We start from the raw sequence: 20,178 nt of genomic DNA, 5'->3' as shown, positions 1-20,178 counted from the left end.
AAGTACATTTTTCCTCAAATAGATTTATTTTTAAATTGGCATCATACAATAATGTAACACTTAATCAGTAGATTAGAAAAACATTTGCAGAGAAATTGTGGTTTTATAAATATCACAAATATTATTTGCAACCTTAATTTAATACTGCTGAATATATCTATTTGAGCTAAAGATTATCCCAAATTAGACTTCTCAGAAATATATTTATACTTATGAGAGTTTTCAAAACTTAAAAAGTATCAAAGTAATACAAATATATTTTTAAAAGTCAAGTTTTACTACAAAACATAAAACAACAAACAGCATCCCTTGACCTTACCCACTCCTGCCATCCTCTACACAAACTCTCTTTTAGCACCTTCTTTTGGTTTTAACTGCCATATTTCTTAATAATTTGCTTATATATTATATTCACTTCCTATTTATGATGCTGAGGTTTTAACATTTTTATACTATCATATGCCTCCTCTTCGCCATCTTTCTGTTTTCTCAATATAGCTTTACCAAAGTTTTTGGTTAAATTAATATTTATAGTTTACCTTTTTTGATCATATATGTATTTTTTTTGCCACTGAGCCATGTACATTCATATTTTCTTTCCTATACAGTATTATAAGATTGCCTTCATTTTTTGTTTGTTTTGTGTTCTGTGTCACTATCATTAATACTTCTCAGATACGCCAAAAGAATTCTAAAATTTCTTTGAAAAATACTGTCCAAAAAATACACCATATGCTCTAAGCATTTAGTTTTTTCCCCTTAGAGATATTTCTGCCAGAAGCTAAAACTCTCCCTTTCTACCATGGATTGGTAGTTTTCTGTGTTTCCTGTACAGTAGATTTCTCTCACCTGTGTTAGATTCAGTGTCTTGGAACTCAGATTTTTCTTTTTCATCATCTATTTTCTTATGCGAGTAGAGCATAGCATCCACCAGCATCCTGAAAACATGTACTTAGGTGGTACATTTTGCACCATTGCATTTCTGAGAATGTGCTTATTTCACCCATATGCTTGAGGGTAGTTTGAGAGGGTATATAATTTTAGGCTGTAAATACTTTTCTTCTTTTAGAATTTTAAAAGCTTCCATCTTTTGTCTTCTGGCTTGCAGTTAATAAACCTGATATGCTAATTCTTGATTCTTTGTATGTGACCTTTCTCTTTTCCATTTTAAGCCCTAAAGACCTTCTATTTGTCCTTAATGTTTTGAGATTTCACAATAATGTACCTTGGTACTGGTCTTTTTTCAGTTTATTGTGCTGGGCCCTCAGTTGGTCCTTTCAATGTGGAAACATCTTTATTTTCTGGGAATTTTCACTTGTTAGTTCTTTCTCTCTGATATGTTTATTTGTGCTTTCTGCAAATTCTGTTGGTCAGATATTGGATCTTGTGGATTGAGCTCCTAATTTTTAGTTCTTATTTTCCTATCTTTGTTTCTCATTCTATTATATATTAGATTTCTATGAGTCACTATTTCAAACATTTAAATTTTTTTATTTCTGCTGTGTTTAAATTTTTAAGATCTTTCTCACTTCAGTTGTTCCCCCCCTTTTTTTAAAAAAATAGCATCTTGTTCTTTTATCTTTGATGCAATGTCTACTTTGCAGATGAGATTAATTCTTTTGAATTTTTCTTCTGCTTCCTGCATTGTCTTTGTTTTCCATAAATTTTCACTTTTATGTTGGCAACATTCTTTATAAGTCTGTTTTACCTGTGTTATCATTTAAAAGTATGGTACTAGATGCTCTCGCCGGTTTTGCTCAGTGGTTAGAGCATTGGCCTGAGGACTAAAGGATCTCAGGTTCGATTCTAGTCAAGGGCACGTACCTTGGTTGCAGGCTCATCCTTGGCCCTGGTCATGGCCTGTGCAGGAGGCAACCAATTGATGTGTCTCTCTCATGTCAGTGTTTCTCTCTTTCTCTCTCTCTCTCTCTCCCTCCCTCCCTCCCTCTTCCACTCTCTCTGAAAAGCAATAGAAAAAATACCCTCAGGTGAGGATTAAAAGTAATGTCCTAGAAATATGCTTGGAAACCCTGTCTGCACGGGTAGGCTTGGTAACTGGCATGTATAATTACATGGAGGGTGATGAGGTAGGTCTTAGCTGACCATTATGTTGTTGACCACAAATGTCTAAGGCTATGCAGTTTCTTTAGGGAAGAACCCTCCAATGTCTTGTAGAATATAATCCTGGTTGCCACTGTTGTTGAAGTTAAGTGACATGAAGAGATTCTTGCAGGGTTCAAAGAGGATGGTCTCACTACTTAGTGTGTAGATTTTAACTGAATCCCCTTATTTTCATTATAGTGCTTCTCTTCTCTATGATTGGTCCAGTGTTTCTACATAAGTAAGCTTGAGTCTTCTGTTATGTTCTCAAAGCTTCTTACATAGACTTTCAACTCTCCCTCCCTGCTTCCCTCATTTGAAGCCCCATGCCTGTCTCCTGAATTCAAAGACTTGGTGCCTTCGGTTTTTGAGCCTTTTCAGGATCTTGCACCTGCCTCTGCAAGCTTTAGTGTTCAGCATTTTCAGCTATGCTAACTCCTTCATTTGCTTTTCATCTTTAAAAAAATTGTTGATATCTCTTATCTGCTGTTGTCTCTTCTATCCATTTCCTTTGCCCATATACTTTTAAACCATATTTTCTTGTTTTCATTTTAGTGAGATTTTAAGACTGAGCAGATATAAACATCTGTATTTGCCATGTTTTTCATTACTCCTCTAAGTTTTAACACAGCTGAGAAACCCATTTTAAATATACTATTAATAAATATAAATTTTGTATTTGTTTTATAACCAAGTTTTAGGTATAACCCAATGAATAAGTGATTTAACTTTGAGAAAGGAATGAATTATTTAAGGCTGTTTCTTGAGCATTTGACAAATATAGATCCCTTTTCTTATCACACATGGTCTACTTTCCTTAGCACTCTGCCACTGTTGGTGGGCTGGCTGCCAGTGAGATTGGCATAGCTGTAACACCTCTGCATGATAACTTATACCATGAGAGATGTGGAGCTCATTCTCAACATACACAGCTTTCTTAGGTTCATGATCCCAAGGATGAAAACCACATGTGCAGAAATCCTTATGTGTAGAAATCCTTATGTGTAGAATTACTCGTCTCCAAGAAGAGTATTTCCTGTGAAAATTAATTCAAAATGTGTTTATTGCTAACAGAGAAGCAGCTCATTCTAGTGGCAGTAATTCCAAGTATTTTCTGCCAAAACCCCTTATGGACACTTAATTAAAGATTTTACACATAGGTTAAATCTTCATTTTTCATTTTATAAGTAAGCTTGCTTTTATCTCTTTAACCAGAATAGATGTGTTATTTATATTAAGAATAATTTAAAGTCACAACTGCCACTTTTTACCCAGTGTGACAGTTGTGCTAAAAGCACAGGTGATTTGCAGCCAGAAGCTTGGGTTTATATTCAGGTTCCAGTGCTTACTAGCTATGTGACCTTGAGCAAGTGTCTAAAGTGTTCTGAGCTTCATTGTCAGCAACTCTAAAGTGAAGATAATAGTTGTTCTTACTACATGTGGTTGTGTGTGGATCAAGGACATATAAAATGTTCAGTGCATGCCTGTTACATGATGAATATAAAATAAATTTTAGCTGAACAAAAAGAATGCTTCATATCCTTTCCCCCCATATACTAATAATACTGAAAAAATAAAATAAAATAAAATAAAAAATAAAATAAAATAAAATAAAATAAAATAAAATAAAATAAAATAAAATAAAATAAAATAAAATAAAATAAAACAATGCTCTTTAGTTCCATAACTCAATGCACTAGCAGCTAGGAAGCCTGTAATGGCCAACTATTGGGGTTAGATGACATACAAGAATAGAAAGTGGATATTGGGCAATTATTTAGATAACTGAGTTAATTTGATTAAATGTGTAAGGAAAAGAAAAGTATATTGAGGCCTGTATGATCTTTCTTGTTTACAACTTGGGTAATTTTAATTTAAACAATCATTGTATTTTTTCTTTCCTACAAACTAGATAGAATGTAGCTTTGTTCTTAACTGACCCAGGTATATGAAAATTTTCAACAGTGAGAATTGGTTAAAATTAAGTGCTCTGTTATATTAATTTAGTTATTTAATGGTGAGTTAACACTGTAATTTATTATACTCTGTTATGTGTTATTATTCTGTACTTTTTAGTTAAAATTGGATAACTTTTTAAAATGCCTTTTAAGCTATCAATTACTAAGAAATGTAAAAAACTTTACATTTTGAGGGGTAAACATAGTACTTCCCTTGTTCTTCCAATTTGTGATAAAACATTGTTAGTACTGACAGGCAAAATGGTTTTTTAGTTTTCTGTAATTGTAAAACAAATATAACCATTGGTTCTCCCATATCTATTTCTTTAGGCATATACTATGCTCCACCACAGAGTCAATTATATAGCCACCAGACTGAGTCAATACTCGGCTATGAGTCATAGTTTTATGATGTGCTGAGGCTCGATTTCTCCTTTTCCCCTCTCTCTTTTTCCCTCCCTCACTCACTTCCTTCCTCTCCCCATTTTCTGTCTTTCTCTCCTTCTACCTCCCTCTCTACTTCCCTCTTTCTTTAATTCTAACTAGTGATAATGCTATCAATGCTACTAACTATAACAGTTTCAAATGAAAGACAAGCAAGGTTGGAATGTCTGTGTCTGTATCTCCGCATCAGCCTTGCAGGCTTAGAAGACTGATTTTATTCGCACACTAAGAGAGGAAGTATTTGTCAGTAGTGTATAACAAAACAACCACAAATAAAAACTGCACTGAAGGCTTTAAGAGGAGGTAACACTTGAACTGAGTCTTATGAGTAAAGCTGGCATGAAGGTATATACTTAATGGAGCGCTGAAAGTATCGAATTAGAAAAGCACAGATAAGCTTTGATATGGTAAGAAAGTTAAGGAAAAGTGGGAAAAAAAATCAAAGTGGAGAATGTCATGGAGTTAGAAGACATATCATGAAATAGAAAAATATGTATGGGCTAGTGTAAATTAGGAGGGCAGCCCCCAAGACAATGCTTCCTTCTGACACTAAATTCAAGTTTGAGGGTCCCCAAGACCACCTTTGGGCTCAATAATGCTTTAGAAGGACTCATGGGACTCAATGAAATCTGTTATACTCAGTTATGGTTTATTACAGAGAAGGATACAGATTAAAACCAGTCCAAGGGAGAAACATATGGGGCAGGGTCTAGGAAAGTCCCACATGTGGAGCCTCCAGGGGAGCCTTCCAGGGGAGTCATGGCCAGTGCCGACTTTCTCAGCAAAAATATGTGACAGTATGCATGGAATATTGCCAACTGGTGAAGCTCGCCTGAGCACTCTTTTCCAGAGTCTTTTTTAAAATCCTCACCCGAGGAATTGTTTCTATGGATTCTGAGAGAGAAACATCAGTGTGAGAGAGAAACAGATAAATTGCCTCCCATATATGCCACAACTGGGGATCAAGCCCACAACTTTTGGTGTGTGGGACGATGCTCCAACCAACTGAGCCACCTGGCCAGGGCTTGTCCAGAGTTTTTACTGAGGCTCAGTCCTATAGACATGACTGCTCATGTCCCTCATCTCAGCCTCCAGCCCCTCTGGAGGTTGAACTGATACCCAAAGCCCTCACGATAAATCACACTGGTAGACTATCTGGTATGGTCTAAGGCCCCCACTGTAAACAAAGATATTTTTATCAGGCAAGACATTCAAGGGCTTATAGATGACTGCCCAGGAGCTAAGGACCAAGACAGGAATGTTCTTTGGGCAAGTTTAAATTCTTTACTACACATATAGCCTGTGGGATTGGGTGCCATAGTGGAAAGGTAGAAAAGAAGAGTTTGAAAAAGTGGAATCAAGATGGGGGCCCTAATGATTCACTCACATTACTTGACAGTTTTGCAATAAGGCCACCAATTCACAATGATAAGGATCTTCTTAAATGTGCTCAGCCTTATAAACTGTATCACAGGCACAAACACACAGAATTCCATGCAAAAATCAATGCAAAAATTATTTAGAATGAAGTCATAATCTCTTAATCAGGGAGTAAGAGGATGGAAAGTAGTAAAAAGATGTTTTAAACAGGACATCCACAGACTAAAATAGCATGGATACTTCATTCTGGTTCAATGGTTTTTGTTGTTTTTTTAAATTTCTAGTATGAACTCTCTTGCTGAGAGTATGATTCTTTTTTCCTACATTCTGAATCTTCCTGTTCTGATCCCAGGGATTTTTTTTTTTTTTTTTTTTTTTTATCACCTTTGCCACTTAGCATAAATTAAACGGAGGAAAGCTTATTAGAATGTGAGACTAGAAATGCAGGCAGGGATTAGATCACTAAGGGCCTGGGGGCTGAAATAAGAAGTCTGAGTTTTGAACTAAAAGCTGTGAGAACTACTGGTGTGTTATAGAAAGGAGTATCATGAACTAAATGTTCATTTTGTTCTATAATTTAGAAAGATTTCTCAAGCAGCAGTATGGGTGATGAATTGGACAAGGGTGTATTATTAGAGGCAAAGAAATCTTTCAGGAGGCTAATATTACAATCTAAGAGTAAGAGCCCAAATGAGGCTTGTCGTGTTGGACTTGGTGACTGGAAAGGTATGGAGAATGAGTAGGAAGGAATTATCAAAGGTGATTACTAGGTTTCTGGCTTAGATGATAGGATTGATTAATTAATTCATTCAAGCAGTATTTACTGTGGGCCTACTTTGTTTTAGTCATTGTCCTATATGTTGGAATGTAACAGTGAAACAAGATGAAGTCCTATCCTCTGGACTTACACTTCAACTAGGAAGCTAAGCAATAGGCAAATATATATACATAACATATAATTTCCCCCTAAAGTTTCTATTCTATGAAGAAAATATGAAGCACAATAAGACATTAGAGACAGAGTTCTTGGGGCAAGGAAGATAACATATAATATTTTAGGCAAAGCAGTCAGGGAAAGCCTCTCTGAGGAGTCATGTTTGAGTCTAGATCTGAATCAATTAAGGGTTTAGAGCATTCTAAGCAGAGTGGACAGTATGTGCAAACACCATGCATTAAAAATGAAATCAGTGGTTTTTAAGGAGTAGAAAAAACCAGTCTGGCTGGAGCAAAGTAAGGTGGGATAAAATGAAAGGAGGTGAGATCAGACAGGTAAGAAGGGAACTAATGACGTAGGTTTCACACACCATGTGAAGAGTTTGGGTTGTATTTTTAGTGTAATGGGAAGCCATTGGAGAATTTTGTTCAGGAGAGTGACTTAATATAATTCACACTATAAAACAATTATTCTGGCAGCCAGTATTGTCCTGGGCTCTTCACTGAAACAGACCCTAATGTAAGAGGAACCAGTTTTGGGAAAAATATGTATATTGCCTTGGAAGTGCTTGTGGGACATCTAATCTCTACTGGATAAATTCAATAGGCAATTGGATATGCAAGCCCAGAAGGGAGATTTTATGAGTCAGCTTGTGTGGTTATTGAAACCATGGCTTGGATGAAGTCATTAGGCTTAATGTTTACAATAAAAAAAGAGCAAGGCGTTGTCTTGGTACCATCAGGATTTATTCTACAAGAAGCAAATAGGTGAAGGAGATATAATCAGTCCTGCTGTTAGGTAACTCGTGCCTTCCTAAAATTGTGACGCTGAGAGACTGGCTCTGGAGGACTGCCTGCATTCAGATTCTGCCTCTGCGCTTCCTGGTTTGGTGACCTTATGAAAATTGTTTAAATTTTCTGTGACTTAGTTTTCACAAAAACCCTACCTCATAAGGGTTTTGTGAGAATTATGTGGCTTAATATAGTTAAGTTCTTAGACTTGTGCTTAGCACATAGAAAGAATTTTATAGGTGCTGGTATTCTGTAAAAATATGCAAGGCACCTCATTGATAATCAACGTTCCTTAAATGGTAATTGATTTCCTTAGTGACACAAATTGGATTAATCTTGTGGTTAGGGCCACTCATGAAACAAGTAACTTATGAGAGACAGCTAAGTATTTTTTTGCTGTATTCATTGATACCAAATACCCAACTTTAACCTCAGATTTACAATTTGGTGATACTCAGGGCCAGGCCTAAATTAATGTTAAAGAGTCTGTCCTCGGGTAGAAGCCTTTCTCTTGTTTTCTCTGGTCCTGCCCATCCCTCTTATCTGTGCCTTCCATCCTTAAGATTGTTCTCTATTCTCTCTTCTATCAACATCTGCTCAAAGCACTTGCTAAACATATTCACACTAAGATATGAAAACTTAAAACTAGAATAATAATTAAATTTTATCTCTGGTACCAACTCTGGTGGCTACCTAGAGAATATTCCCCTCTGAGATTTCTGTGGGGGGAACTGATTAATGAGGCTTGCCAAGGGAGATGTCAGGTGGCGTGGAGAACACAGTAGCTGTGGGTAGCATGGTGGGGGCCAAGATTGTAGACCATTAAGTCAGACTGATTGGGTTCAGATCTATTTCCATTTATCAGCTGTGTGACCTTGACCAAATTATTTAATCTCTCTGGGCCTCAGATTTTTAATCTGTAAAATAGGTATAGGCTTTAATTATAAACTTTAAACTATGAGATATTATAATCCCACTTCTGTTCCTGGATAAGAAACAAGGTGAATGAAATAATAAACATGAAAACTCCATTTTCAGCAAAAGTAGGAGACTGATATAATCAGCAGACTCCCAAAATATGCTGAGAAAAGCAGATGCCATATGCAGTGAAGTGAATAGTAAGATGTCAGAAAGTACCAGCAAAACTAAACATCCTAAAGGTGAGGAGCACACCCTGAAGAGCTCCACCTTAAGCCCTGTACAAAACGGGTGCCACAGGATCTGGGGAAGACAGAAGCTTCCCAGAAGGAAATACAAGAAAGAAGCATAGATAATAGCTAAATGGCTCACTGGTGACAGATTTCAGAAAATGCAAAAATCTATGTTCTGAGATAAAGGATTCATCCTGAAGTGTATAGCAATGGGAGTCGATACAGGGGAAGGAGAGTTAGGAGTTGTGAGCAGGGCTAGCTGTAGAAGTCCCCTGGACTAGGTTTGGTTCAGAGAAGAAGGTGGGGCTATATCAAGGAGCCATTTGAGAAGGAAACTGGTAAAGCTGGAACAGAGCCTTTGGATTTTGAGATTTGGAAGGCATGGTCCTTTGTTTTCTCCCCCCAGCATCCTTCTATAAATTGCTGGGCTATGAAATACTAAGTAACTACAAGCAGATGGCACAGAATAAATAGGAAAATACAACAAGGTAAAATGTAGGTAAAAGCAGCAAAAATGAGAATGCACACATAAAAATCACCTCTGTGAAGGAAGATCATAACGCAAAATATAAGAACTCAGAGAAAAGAAGAGATGGCAAAATATTAAAAGGATATGAATTGTGAGCTTGTAGAACACAGAAAAGAAGTCATAGGAAAAAAGCTTGTTATAAAGCAAGATGAAATTGGAAGGAGCACAATGAGGTTAGACATTGTAGGAAACACAGTAAAGATACAAATGAGAAAATCAAACAAGTGGAATTGAAGATAAAGAACATATTTTGAAAGATTACAGCAAAATTATAGATATAGAAAACAGCAGTAGAGATTTAACATACTCATAAGAGGAATTTTTGAAGAAAACCAAAACTACAAAATAGAACAAATAGGGGGGGAAAGATATAATTCATGAAAACATTACCGAAGTGAAAACAAAACTTGAATCTCTACAACAAATGGGCATACTATGTGCCTGGAAACATTTATCCACAATGGTGAAAATGAAGCCATATTCTAATAAAATCACTGCACTTCAAAGATAAAGAACAGCTCTTTTGGGCATGCTGGTAAAAAATAAAATAAAAAATCAAGTCACTTAAAAGGAGGGCGAAAAAATAGCTGACTTCAACTTTTCTGTTATAACATTCAACACCTGAGGATGGTAGAACCATATCCACAAGATATTCAAGGAAATAAAGTATCAGCAAATGACTTTTATCTAATGAAACTTAAGGTATGAGGCTACCAACAAACAATTCTAGAAAGTCAAACACTTAGGAAATGTTCCCAAAACTCTTCTTGAGGAAACTAATATAGGATAAACTTCAGCAAAGAGGAAATGACTGAGAAAATGACTGCGAAGACTGCCTCCATTTATCAGAAGACATTGTGGGAACAGAACAGAATATAAATGCCATATGAACTCACACAGTAGGGATGATACAGCCACAAAATACAGAAGAGGGGAAAAAGACAGGAAGTAGATTGAGTTTGCTGAGTAGCTCATATGTAGAAGCTGGGAATTAAATAATATTATCCCCAAATCACAAATCCAATAAAAGTACTATAAGGATTTTTTAATACTAAAAAAAAAGGTAATTTCCTCTTTAAAACACAGTGTTTCACAGTAGGTGAAAAGAAAAACATGGGCAAAGGTTTATCAGAGAAATGCAAACAAAAAGAAAGTTGAGGAAAAGGCGCTTAGTCTTAATAACAGATAAGGTAGAAATTATACTAAAAACATTATAAACCACACTTAGAAGTTCTTTTTATAATTCAAAAGAGTGACGTACCCAATGAATAAATGAATATTATGGTTATGTTATAATATTCATAAATGCATCAGTGTTCATAAAGCTAAGACCACATGAATTAAAGGTGAAATATATAAGTGGTAAGGGACTTACTTTACCTCTTAGTTCATGACAGATTAATTGTATAAAAATAAATAAGGATAAACAGGATATAAATAACAAACAGTGAGGTTCAGCTAACTGATGTTAAATTCTGTACCCTGAAACACCTTTGCAAGTGCTTATCAAACACTATTGAAAGCTGAACATTTATTATGCTAAGTTTCAAAAATAGAAAGTGCAGATTAGATACTGTTCTCTTATCACAATGTTATTAAGTTAGAATTTAGTAATAAAACCAGAAAACAAACAAAAAAACTCTTCCAATTGGAAATTTTTAACTTTTGTATTTTCATTTGGGTCAAATGGGAAAATACAAGTAAAAGTTACATAGTTTGTAGAAAAACAACAAATATGAAAATACCACATATAAAAATCTTTAGGATACATCTAAAGCAATATTCAGAAAATTTATATCTTCAGTGCTGTAAAGAACTAAGTACTCATCTCTAGAAATTAGAAAAGGAATAAAATAAACCAAAAGAAAATAGGATAATTAATGAACATAAATGCATACATTAATTAATGACATAGAAAATATATCATGATACTGGCTTAAGAACAAAGACAGCAAAATATCCAACACTGGAAAATTATATACAGAACCACAGAAAAAGGAAAGCAAAAAAAATTATAAGGGAATATGACATGAAGATATCTGGGTAGTACGTTTGAAAGCTTAGAAGAAAGTTAATACTTCATAGAAAAATATAAATTTCTAAAATTAATTCAAGATGCAGTTGAAAATCAGAATAAAGTAATTAACATTAAAGAGATTAGGAAAGTGAGCTATCACTGAAAAAGCCAACATGTTAAGTTTGGTTTACATCTGAGTTTTATCTAACTTTTGAGAGAAAATATAATTCTAAAGGTATTTAAACTTTTATACCATAGGACACAATTAAACTTGAAATGTTATAGTCTGATAAAGATAGTACAATAAGAGTAAAATGAGAGACTAGTCTTAACTCATAAATATTGGTGCAATGATTCTATGTAAGTTTTTCTTCAAGAATCATAGAAATGTACACTTATAGCCTATATAATCTTATTAACCAATGTCACCCAAAATAAATTTAATTAAAAATAAATAAATAAATAAATGAATAAATAGGAAGACAAGAGAGAATGGTAGCAAATGTAGCAAAATATTAACATTTAATCTAGATGTTACATATAGAAATTATATAAATATTTTTCTGAATGTTTGGAATATTTTTCAACTTATTTAAAAAACTTACCATATCTCTATCACAAAAATCCCCAACATGCTCAAGAAAATATTTGGCAATATTTAAAAAAATCCAGTACAATGTCAAAATATAATATACAACCATTAAATATATTTTATTTTAGTGATGCAAGGATGGTTCAATTATTGAATAGTGAATATATATACATATATGTATATATCTATATCTCACATATACAGGGTGGGCAAAAATAGGTTTACAGTTGTAATGCAAATAAATAATACAATAATAAATAAATAATACAAGTATAAACTGTGTTTTGTATACCCACAACTGTAAACCTACTTTTGCCTACCCCTGTATATGTTCTAAAGTTTTCAAATAATACTCTTCCTATTAATAGAATCAGAAATTTGAGGCAATAGACACAGGGGTTTTTGTTAAATGCAAGGAGAGGTTTTCTTTGGGTAAGGAGCAGCCCTTGATATAATACCACTTAAGTGTGACTCTTCCTTTGTGTAAGAATTGCCTATCTGGCATCGTAGAATGATAACTTTCACATGCTTTATGATTATATATACTTTAAGCATTGTGATTTTTACAGTAGCAGTGCTTCTTTCATAGTTTACTTCTCATATTGAGATATACATACCCTTAGGAGCAGGTAGTGTTGGGCGGGAGTACCCAAAGTCACAGACTAAGTAGGGTATGTGTTTCAGGAGTGTAAATTTTTATTGAAGATTGGGGATGGGAATAGTTAACTGATTTGGCTGGTAATTTATGTTTTATGTTAAACATAGCCATATTATGGAGTAAAACTAAAGTTTTTTATAAACTATAATTATAAAAATATGAGAAGTCAAAGCTATTTTTTTTGTATTTTTTTATGAGGCCTCTTTAAAATATTCCCCCAACTCCCTGGAGAAGCATATAATTCTAAACTGCTGTTAGGAATATTTTGGTGGAAAAGTTTGAGAGACTGTCATTCAGTATCTTAGATATTGATTTTTGTATCATAAATACAAACATTTATAACATTTAAAACTACTATTAAATTACCACTACTTTATAAATAAATGATGGTTGTTCTAACCTTAAAACACTTGTGTGTTTTGTAAAGCACATTAATGAGAAAACATTTTAATTGTATTGCTAGATTATGCAAGAGTGATATTCAGGAATTATTTCATTTATGTAGATAGTTGTCAGATTTGGGTGTGACATTTGCCATTATGTTTGCTATTTGTAATAAACATAAATGATCAAATAGCTCCTAATTTCCTCTAAAAGGAAAACTAAAATGATGTACAAAGGTCCCGGATAATCTTTAAAAACTTAATTTTTCCTTACTTATCATAGTTATGAATGAATAACTCTTTGATATTTCTTGTTGGAGATGATTATATATGTGCAAAAATACAGATGGGAAATTTATAACCCCCAAAATAATAAAGATCATATGGCTGACAAAGCTGTTCTGTATCTTTAAGAAAGGGTTTATTATTCTTTACAAGTATTTAATTTTATAGAACTCTAGAGATAAATATGGCATCTGATTAGGTTCTGGTGGGCCAAATTCATTCATTCAGGAATTATAGAACTATTTGCAAGGCAGGTATAGTAGATATCCAGTAATGAATCAGACACACAGAATCTGTCTTACCAGTTTTTAATGGGTAAGGGAGGTAAGTAATGTACAATTAGTAATATTACAATAAAAAATAAACCAGAAAAATCAATAATTACCTAAAATCTATATTATAAAAAAATCTATATTATATAATATATATTGAAAAAGAGTCTACATATTGTATTACTGTGGAAGACTGAGGAAAAAATGTGAGAGAGAAATCTGGGAGGGAAAATAAAAGTATGGTGATTATAAGCAATAGGAATTTAAATTCATTTGTCTAGGAGATACTAACGTAACTGAATATTTTATGAGTAACACACACTTAAGGTATTAGGCACAGGCAGAACTCTTATGTGACTTGAAATTCTCAGAAGGTTAAAAGGTAAAACAGCCCTGAAAAATTATAGTTTAAAAGATTGTGTGAATTTAATTTATAAAATGGTTTCCAAATGACAAATTTCTTTTGTATATCCCCAGTTTCTCTTTAACATATAAGTCATCAAATGTTAAGTTCTAAATTAAAGAAATAAATGACATCTGGGAATCTTTGAACATGTATAATCATTGGTGTAACAAATAAGATTCCTAATTGATTGGGAAAGTGAGAGAACATTTATCTATTAATTGAATTTCGGGTTTAGGGATATTGGGTTGTGTCTGCATATGTGTGTGTGCGCGCATTTTTCAAATTATGGAGTATAATGTTTTACTCTCCATCTCCATATCTCTCATTACCTGGAAATTAATTATTGATAGAGGATGCTGATTTTAGGGATTGCTATTGATACAGACAAGGAAGATTTTCTCATACTCAAACATTTATATGAACACATGAATGCATAAGAGTAAGATTCTTTCTTTCTTTCTCTTCTCTCTCTCTTTTTAATTTCCAGGCATAGATATCCTTCATCAACTAGGCCTTGGAGGCAAAGATGTAAGACACTCATCATCAGTGACTGCTGCACCATCATCATCTACACCATTACCTCAGGGGGTCCATTTAACAGAATCAGGTGTCATTTTAACAAATGATGCTTATATTGAGTCACCCCTCACGAAAATTTTACCAGTCAACTTAGAACAGCCATTTACAATATTAATTGGGCTGCAGTCACATAGAGTAAACAATGCATTTCTCTTCAGCATTAGAAATAAAAATAGGCTGCAATTAGGAGTACAATTATTACCTAAAAAGGTAGTAGTATACCTTGGAGGGAAGCAGTCTATATTTTTCAACTACAGTGTTCATGATGAGCAATGGCACTCATTTGCCATCACTGTTAGAAACCAAGTTGTCTCAATGTTCGTTGAGTGTGGAAAGAAATATTTTAGCAGAGAGACTCTTTCGGAAGTTCAGACATTTGATTCTAGCAGTGTGTTTACCTTAGGAAGTATGAATAATAATTCTGTCCATTTTGAAGGAATAGTATGTCAGTTGGATATAATTCCTACTACAGAAGCATCTGCAAACTATTGCAGGTATATGAAACAGCAGTGTCGCCCTGGGACAAGACTTTTTCATACAACTATCATCCCAGCTAAGAAACCAGAAAACTCTCCCTTACCCAAACGATTTGGTGAAAAGGTACTGTCAAAGGACACACTTACCAAAGGCAAAAATATTCCAAATATCATCAACAATGAATCCACAACAGCCTATAAACAACAAGAACACCAGACATCAAGATCTCAGTTAACTTCTCTTCACCCAGGGAATGTCTCTGCTGTGGATCTTGTGGACCGTGGGATTCAGGACAAAGAAATAATCACCGAGGAACATACTCAGACAAATCTAAGCCTGCCAATGACCCATCATCTCAGTGAGGCAAAAGCAAATATCAAGGAGCAATTTAGTTCTCTCTCAAATGTGTCCAGCAATATAACACAACATAATGACAGAGTAACTGGGCTGTCACTGTTTAAGAAGATAGCATCTATTCTTCCACACATGAAACAAGATACAGTTACTAATCACAAGAAGGCTATCACGGCAAATCTACAAACTAATGAACTAATGGAACTGCAACAGATTTTAAATACAACCTTGTACAGAATGACAGATGAGCCGTTTATGGATAATCACCTTGATCTAAGGAAGGAAGGTGAAATAGATCCTGATGCGACTTATCCCATCGAAAATAGCTATGAAACTGAGCTTTATGACTATTATTATTATTATGAGGATCTTAATGCAATGCTCGAAATGGAGAATCTAAGAGGGCCAAAAGGGGACACTGGACCTCCCGTAAGTTGTTTTTTAAATGTCTTAATGCACTAATTTACCATACATATGTTTCAAAAGGAATTCTCTAGATTGAACAACACAGGACAGATCAGATCTGTCTCCGAAATGTATCTTGGCTACGGTGATTGAATTTTTGGTTGCTATAACACATCCAACCAGAATGCAACCCTGGCTCAAATATTGCACTTTTTTGTGTGGTTTTTATTGGCAGGCTGAAAAGGTTACTTAATTCTGGTAAAGTGGTGATTAAGCTATATGTTGAAATTCAACCAGGAATTTAACAGCTAAATATAGACCAGCAATCTTTATTTAAAAAAAAAAAAAGCTTAATGCATAGTCATGTTAGGAGAGGGATATAAAAGCTATAGTAGACTAAAGAAAAATACATCAATTTAATAGCCTTTCCACACAATAGTGTCAAATGAATTAAAATAGAGTGCAAAATTAATCTCAGCTAGAGATAATTTTGTAGTGAATCACTGACGGGGAAAAAGCAAACCCTTAAATTATCATTCTAAATAAAGTATTTTAATTGCCATGGAGAGTAACATATTCCATTTAAACTTTAATGATGTAGTCAATTTACATTTATGGATTAATAAAAACTCCATCTATCTAAGACAAGAAATAATCTATCAGCCCATCAATCCACTCAATGGAAAATACAGTCAAGTTCACTTATTTAATAATGTGTAAACAAAACTATGAGATAATAAACAGGTTTTTTTGAGCTCTGAAATTCTTTTGTTGTGTAGGCTCAATTACAGATAAACATTTGAAAAATTTTTAAATAATTTAATTCATTTAAAACTACTTAAAACCATAACATTAGAAACATTATGTTTTTGCCTTTTATATTTGTACCTTAAATAATCAAACTATATGTTTTTAGAAATTAATTTTTTAATTGCAAGAAGACTAAAATATATCTCAAAGTATTTATTTGATGAAAATAAAATTTAAGTCATTGGTTTAGTTCCAGAAACCATAGAATGTAGAATGGGAGAAATGTTGCCACTTGCTTAGCTTATGTTTCCTTTGTGGTTATTACTTGAAGTGATTTGTTAGGTATTGAGCAACTCCTACTAGAACAAATGTTTAAAGGTTTTAAAATAAAATCTGAAGAATATATTATTATAAAGAAATAAACTCTTTTTAGCTATAAAAAGTACCAGCAAATGGGTAGGTCATATTAAACAAACGATTATGGAAATAGTTTTTCAGAAAAAGTCAATGTGATGAGATGAACATTAATCTTTTCTATAAAACCAAAAATAATTACTTCAACATTGATAAGAGAAGCAATGATATTCAACAGATATTTACTTAGTCTCTGCTATGGGCAAAGCAGAAACAGAGTATGTATAACATAGTCACTGCTCAGGAGGAGCTTACATTTCAGTAACGGGGCTATAAGAAGTACATTTATAACTATATCTCATGGTAAAGTAAGATAAATGCCATTGAGAGATACAAACTAAATGTATAGGGTACATCTATCTGTTCAAAGGTAAGAAAAATATTTTTGAGGGGATCTCTGTGAAAGATCACTTCAGGGTGAGCTGTTTAGGATAGGTTCTTGTGGACAAAGTTAGTTATAACCTAGGCTTCAAAGAATAGGTATGATTTTGGTAAGTAAAAGGAACTAATATATTTTTATGTAGGAAAAAGAGCATTATAGCTATCATTTATTGAGTTTTTACCTTGTGGTAGACACTCCACCATACCCTTTCCATTCATTATCTTAAAAGAACTTTGTAAGGTTGGTATTATTCTCATTTTTCAGGTGAATAAACTAGTCCACAGAAGTTAATATACTTGCCCATAACCACATTACTAATAAATGATAGAGCCAGGATTTGGAGCCAGGTTTTCTGCCTCTAAAGCTCAAAATCTTTTACAGTGTTATACTGAATAATATTAGACAAGTATAAGACCCCTCTTGATGCCAAATTGTGGAGAGTCTTAATTATCAAACTGATGATTCTAACTTCATCTTCTCAATGGGGAATTTTGTAGGTTTCTGAGCAGACGTATTAATAGGGAATTCAGTCTGATAGCAGTGCCCAGACAGGAAGTTCCTGTTGTCTTGATGTTACAAGCCTAGGACATTAGGATGATAGCAGTGAAAATGCAAAAGAAAGGTAGGATTCAAGAGCTATTTTAAAGAAAGGTTTGGTAGAACTAATAAATTAATTAGATGTAGGGAATAAGTAATAAAAAAGAAAGAAAATCAAAGACAACTCAAGTTTTAACCCTGTGGATTGAGAGAATGGTGATACTATTACTAAACCCAATAATTAAGAAAGGATGTTGAATTTAGAAAAGGAAATTAAGTTAAAACATTTAAGTTCTACTGGCAATTCAGTAAGCTATTGGAAAAGTTGAAGAAGCTGAAGTGAAAAAGAGAGGTCATGGGAGGGATATATATTTGGGAGTCTTCCCATCAATATTGTAGTTGAAGCTATAGGGTTGGATAATGTCAAGGAAAGGAGTTGGGCATAAGGACAAAAGCCAAATCATGAGGCATGTTTGCTTTGAGGTTATAAAAGAAAAAAGCAGAAATGTGAGGGAGTAGTCAGAGAGATGAAAGGGAAGGTATAGTGCACTATCCCAAAAGCCAAACAAGAGAGTTTTGAGAAGAAATTGATCAGCATTGCCAAAAGCTACAGAGAAGTCAAAGAGGATGACTGAGAAAAAGTGGAGGGCCCGGCCTGGTGTGGCTCAGCAGTTGAGCGTCAACCTGGGATCCAGGCGATCGGGTTCGATTCCCGGTCAGGGCACATGCCCAGTTGGGGCTTGATCAATGACTCTCTCATCATTGATGTTTCTGTCTGTCTCTCTCCCTCTCCTTTCCTCTCTCTGAAATCAATAAAGATATATTTGAAAAAAAAAAAGTGGAGGAAATTTTCTGATGGGAAAGTCATTGTTTATAGTGTAGAAGACTAAAGGTAGATTTTAGAAAGCTAAGGAGAGATTGAATGGCGATAAAATGATGAACTTCATAGGGATTGGTCTACTGTTTCTTCAAGTGGATGTTAACTGTGTGAAGTCTGAGGGCAGCTTGATTTTCTACTCATAGATGATTGTTTCTTCCTCTGTATCCCCATGCAGTTACTTCATTGTCTTTGAAATTCATTAAACCTATTAGGTTCTGTGTCAGTTTTTTCTGGTACACACTGATCTGAAGATTATTATTATTTTATTGTACAAAAGTTTCCCCTAATATTCTCAAGCATTTTTCTTTTCCATTTTGTTTTGTTAATCCTCATCAGAGAATATTTTTCCGTTGATTTTTAGAAAGAGTGGAAGGGGGGAGGAGGAGGGGGGAGATAGAGAGAGAAAAACATCCATGTGAGAGAGGCACATTGATTGGTTACCTCCCACATGCAGGATCGAACCTACAATCCAGGTACATGCCCTTGACCGGGATCGAACCTGTGACCATTGGGCGCGTGGGTTGACGCTCTAACCACAGAGCCACACAGGCCAGGGTTCATCATTTTTTAATGTTCATCTTCAGGCACACGAATATGCATATGTTGACTGTCCTTTGTGGTGAAAGTATTTATTACCTTCTCTATAATCTTATTTATCTGATTGCTTTTTCAGTTATCCTACATCCATATCCCTTTATTGTTTTTTCAGTTGTATTTCATCAGTTTTTATCACGTCTCACATGGCTTTCATCTGTAATGGTTTCTTTTTTGCTCTTTCGTATCTTTCTTAAGCTCTTCTGGTTCACATTTCATTACTTTGGTTGTTATTTTTATCTCTTGTAAATTTTCTTTGAGCTCTTTTTATAGAAAATCGGCATTTTGAAATTCTTTGACTCTATAGTGAACTACATGACTGAACCTTTTCTCTGCTGCATAGAGCAATTCCTCCTGTAAATGTTTTTCCTCTACTTCTAATTTATGTTTCTGTCCTCACACTTCCCCCTCTCCTCCGTATCTATGCATAGGTCCCTTTCTGCTTGCTTCCTTGTTATTAGTCATTTTTTAAATAAAGATTACTCTATCTGGGCCACTGTTTGTTTTAGAATAGTATAAGCAGAAGGAAGATGGAGCGGTACACAGATTCACATTTCCTGCCTTAAATACCATCTTAGCATATTTAGTTTGTCTTCCACCCAGAGACATATTTCCTCTCATTTCGGGTGGAATTTGTTGTGAAGCCTTTTGTATCACAGGCTCTCTGAGAAGTAATATGATTATTTCTGCTCTTGTCTTTTACCCCCTAGAAATCCTCCTAAGTTTAGGAGATTTGGTTGTAGATCATAGAAATGATGGATTCTTCTTCTTCAGCTCTACCTTCCTTCCTTTTGGCTGTTGGGAGCTGGGTCTTTACTGGGTCATGAATTGTATCTCCTGGGGGTTTCCAGTCCTTTAAACCTCATTATTGTAGTCAAAGGACTGCTGGAATGAACTTTCAGGACT

General features: G+C 34.4%; 1 protein-coding gene across 1 annotated transcript in view; it reads left to right on the top strand.

Annotated features, from left to right (window-relative positions):
• COL24A1 (collagen type XXIV alpha 1 chain) overlaps nt 1-20,178 on the top strand; it is a 251,664-nt gene that overhangs the window by 11,905 nt on the left and 219,581 nt on the right. Inside the window, exon 5 of the mRNA XM_087820561.1 lies at nt 14,388-15,739. Within this exon, the coding sequence (XP_087676687.1) occupies nt 14,388-15,739 (1,352 nt within the window). The remainder of the gene's footprint in view (nt 1-14,387; nt 15,740-20,178) is intronic.

This window comes from Miniopterus natalensis, chromosome 9 (genome assembly GCF_054644295.1).
Source record: "Miniopterus natalensis isolate mMinNat1 chromosome 9, mMinNat1.hap1, whole genome shotgun sequence".
Lineage (NCBI taxonomy): Eukaryota > Metazoa > Chordata > Mammalia > Chiroptera > Miniopteridae > Miniopterus > Miniopterus natalensis.
Note: the sequence above shows the minus strand (reverse complement) of the source record. Positions and strands in the feature narration are given on the sequence as shown.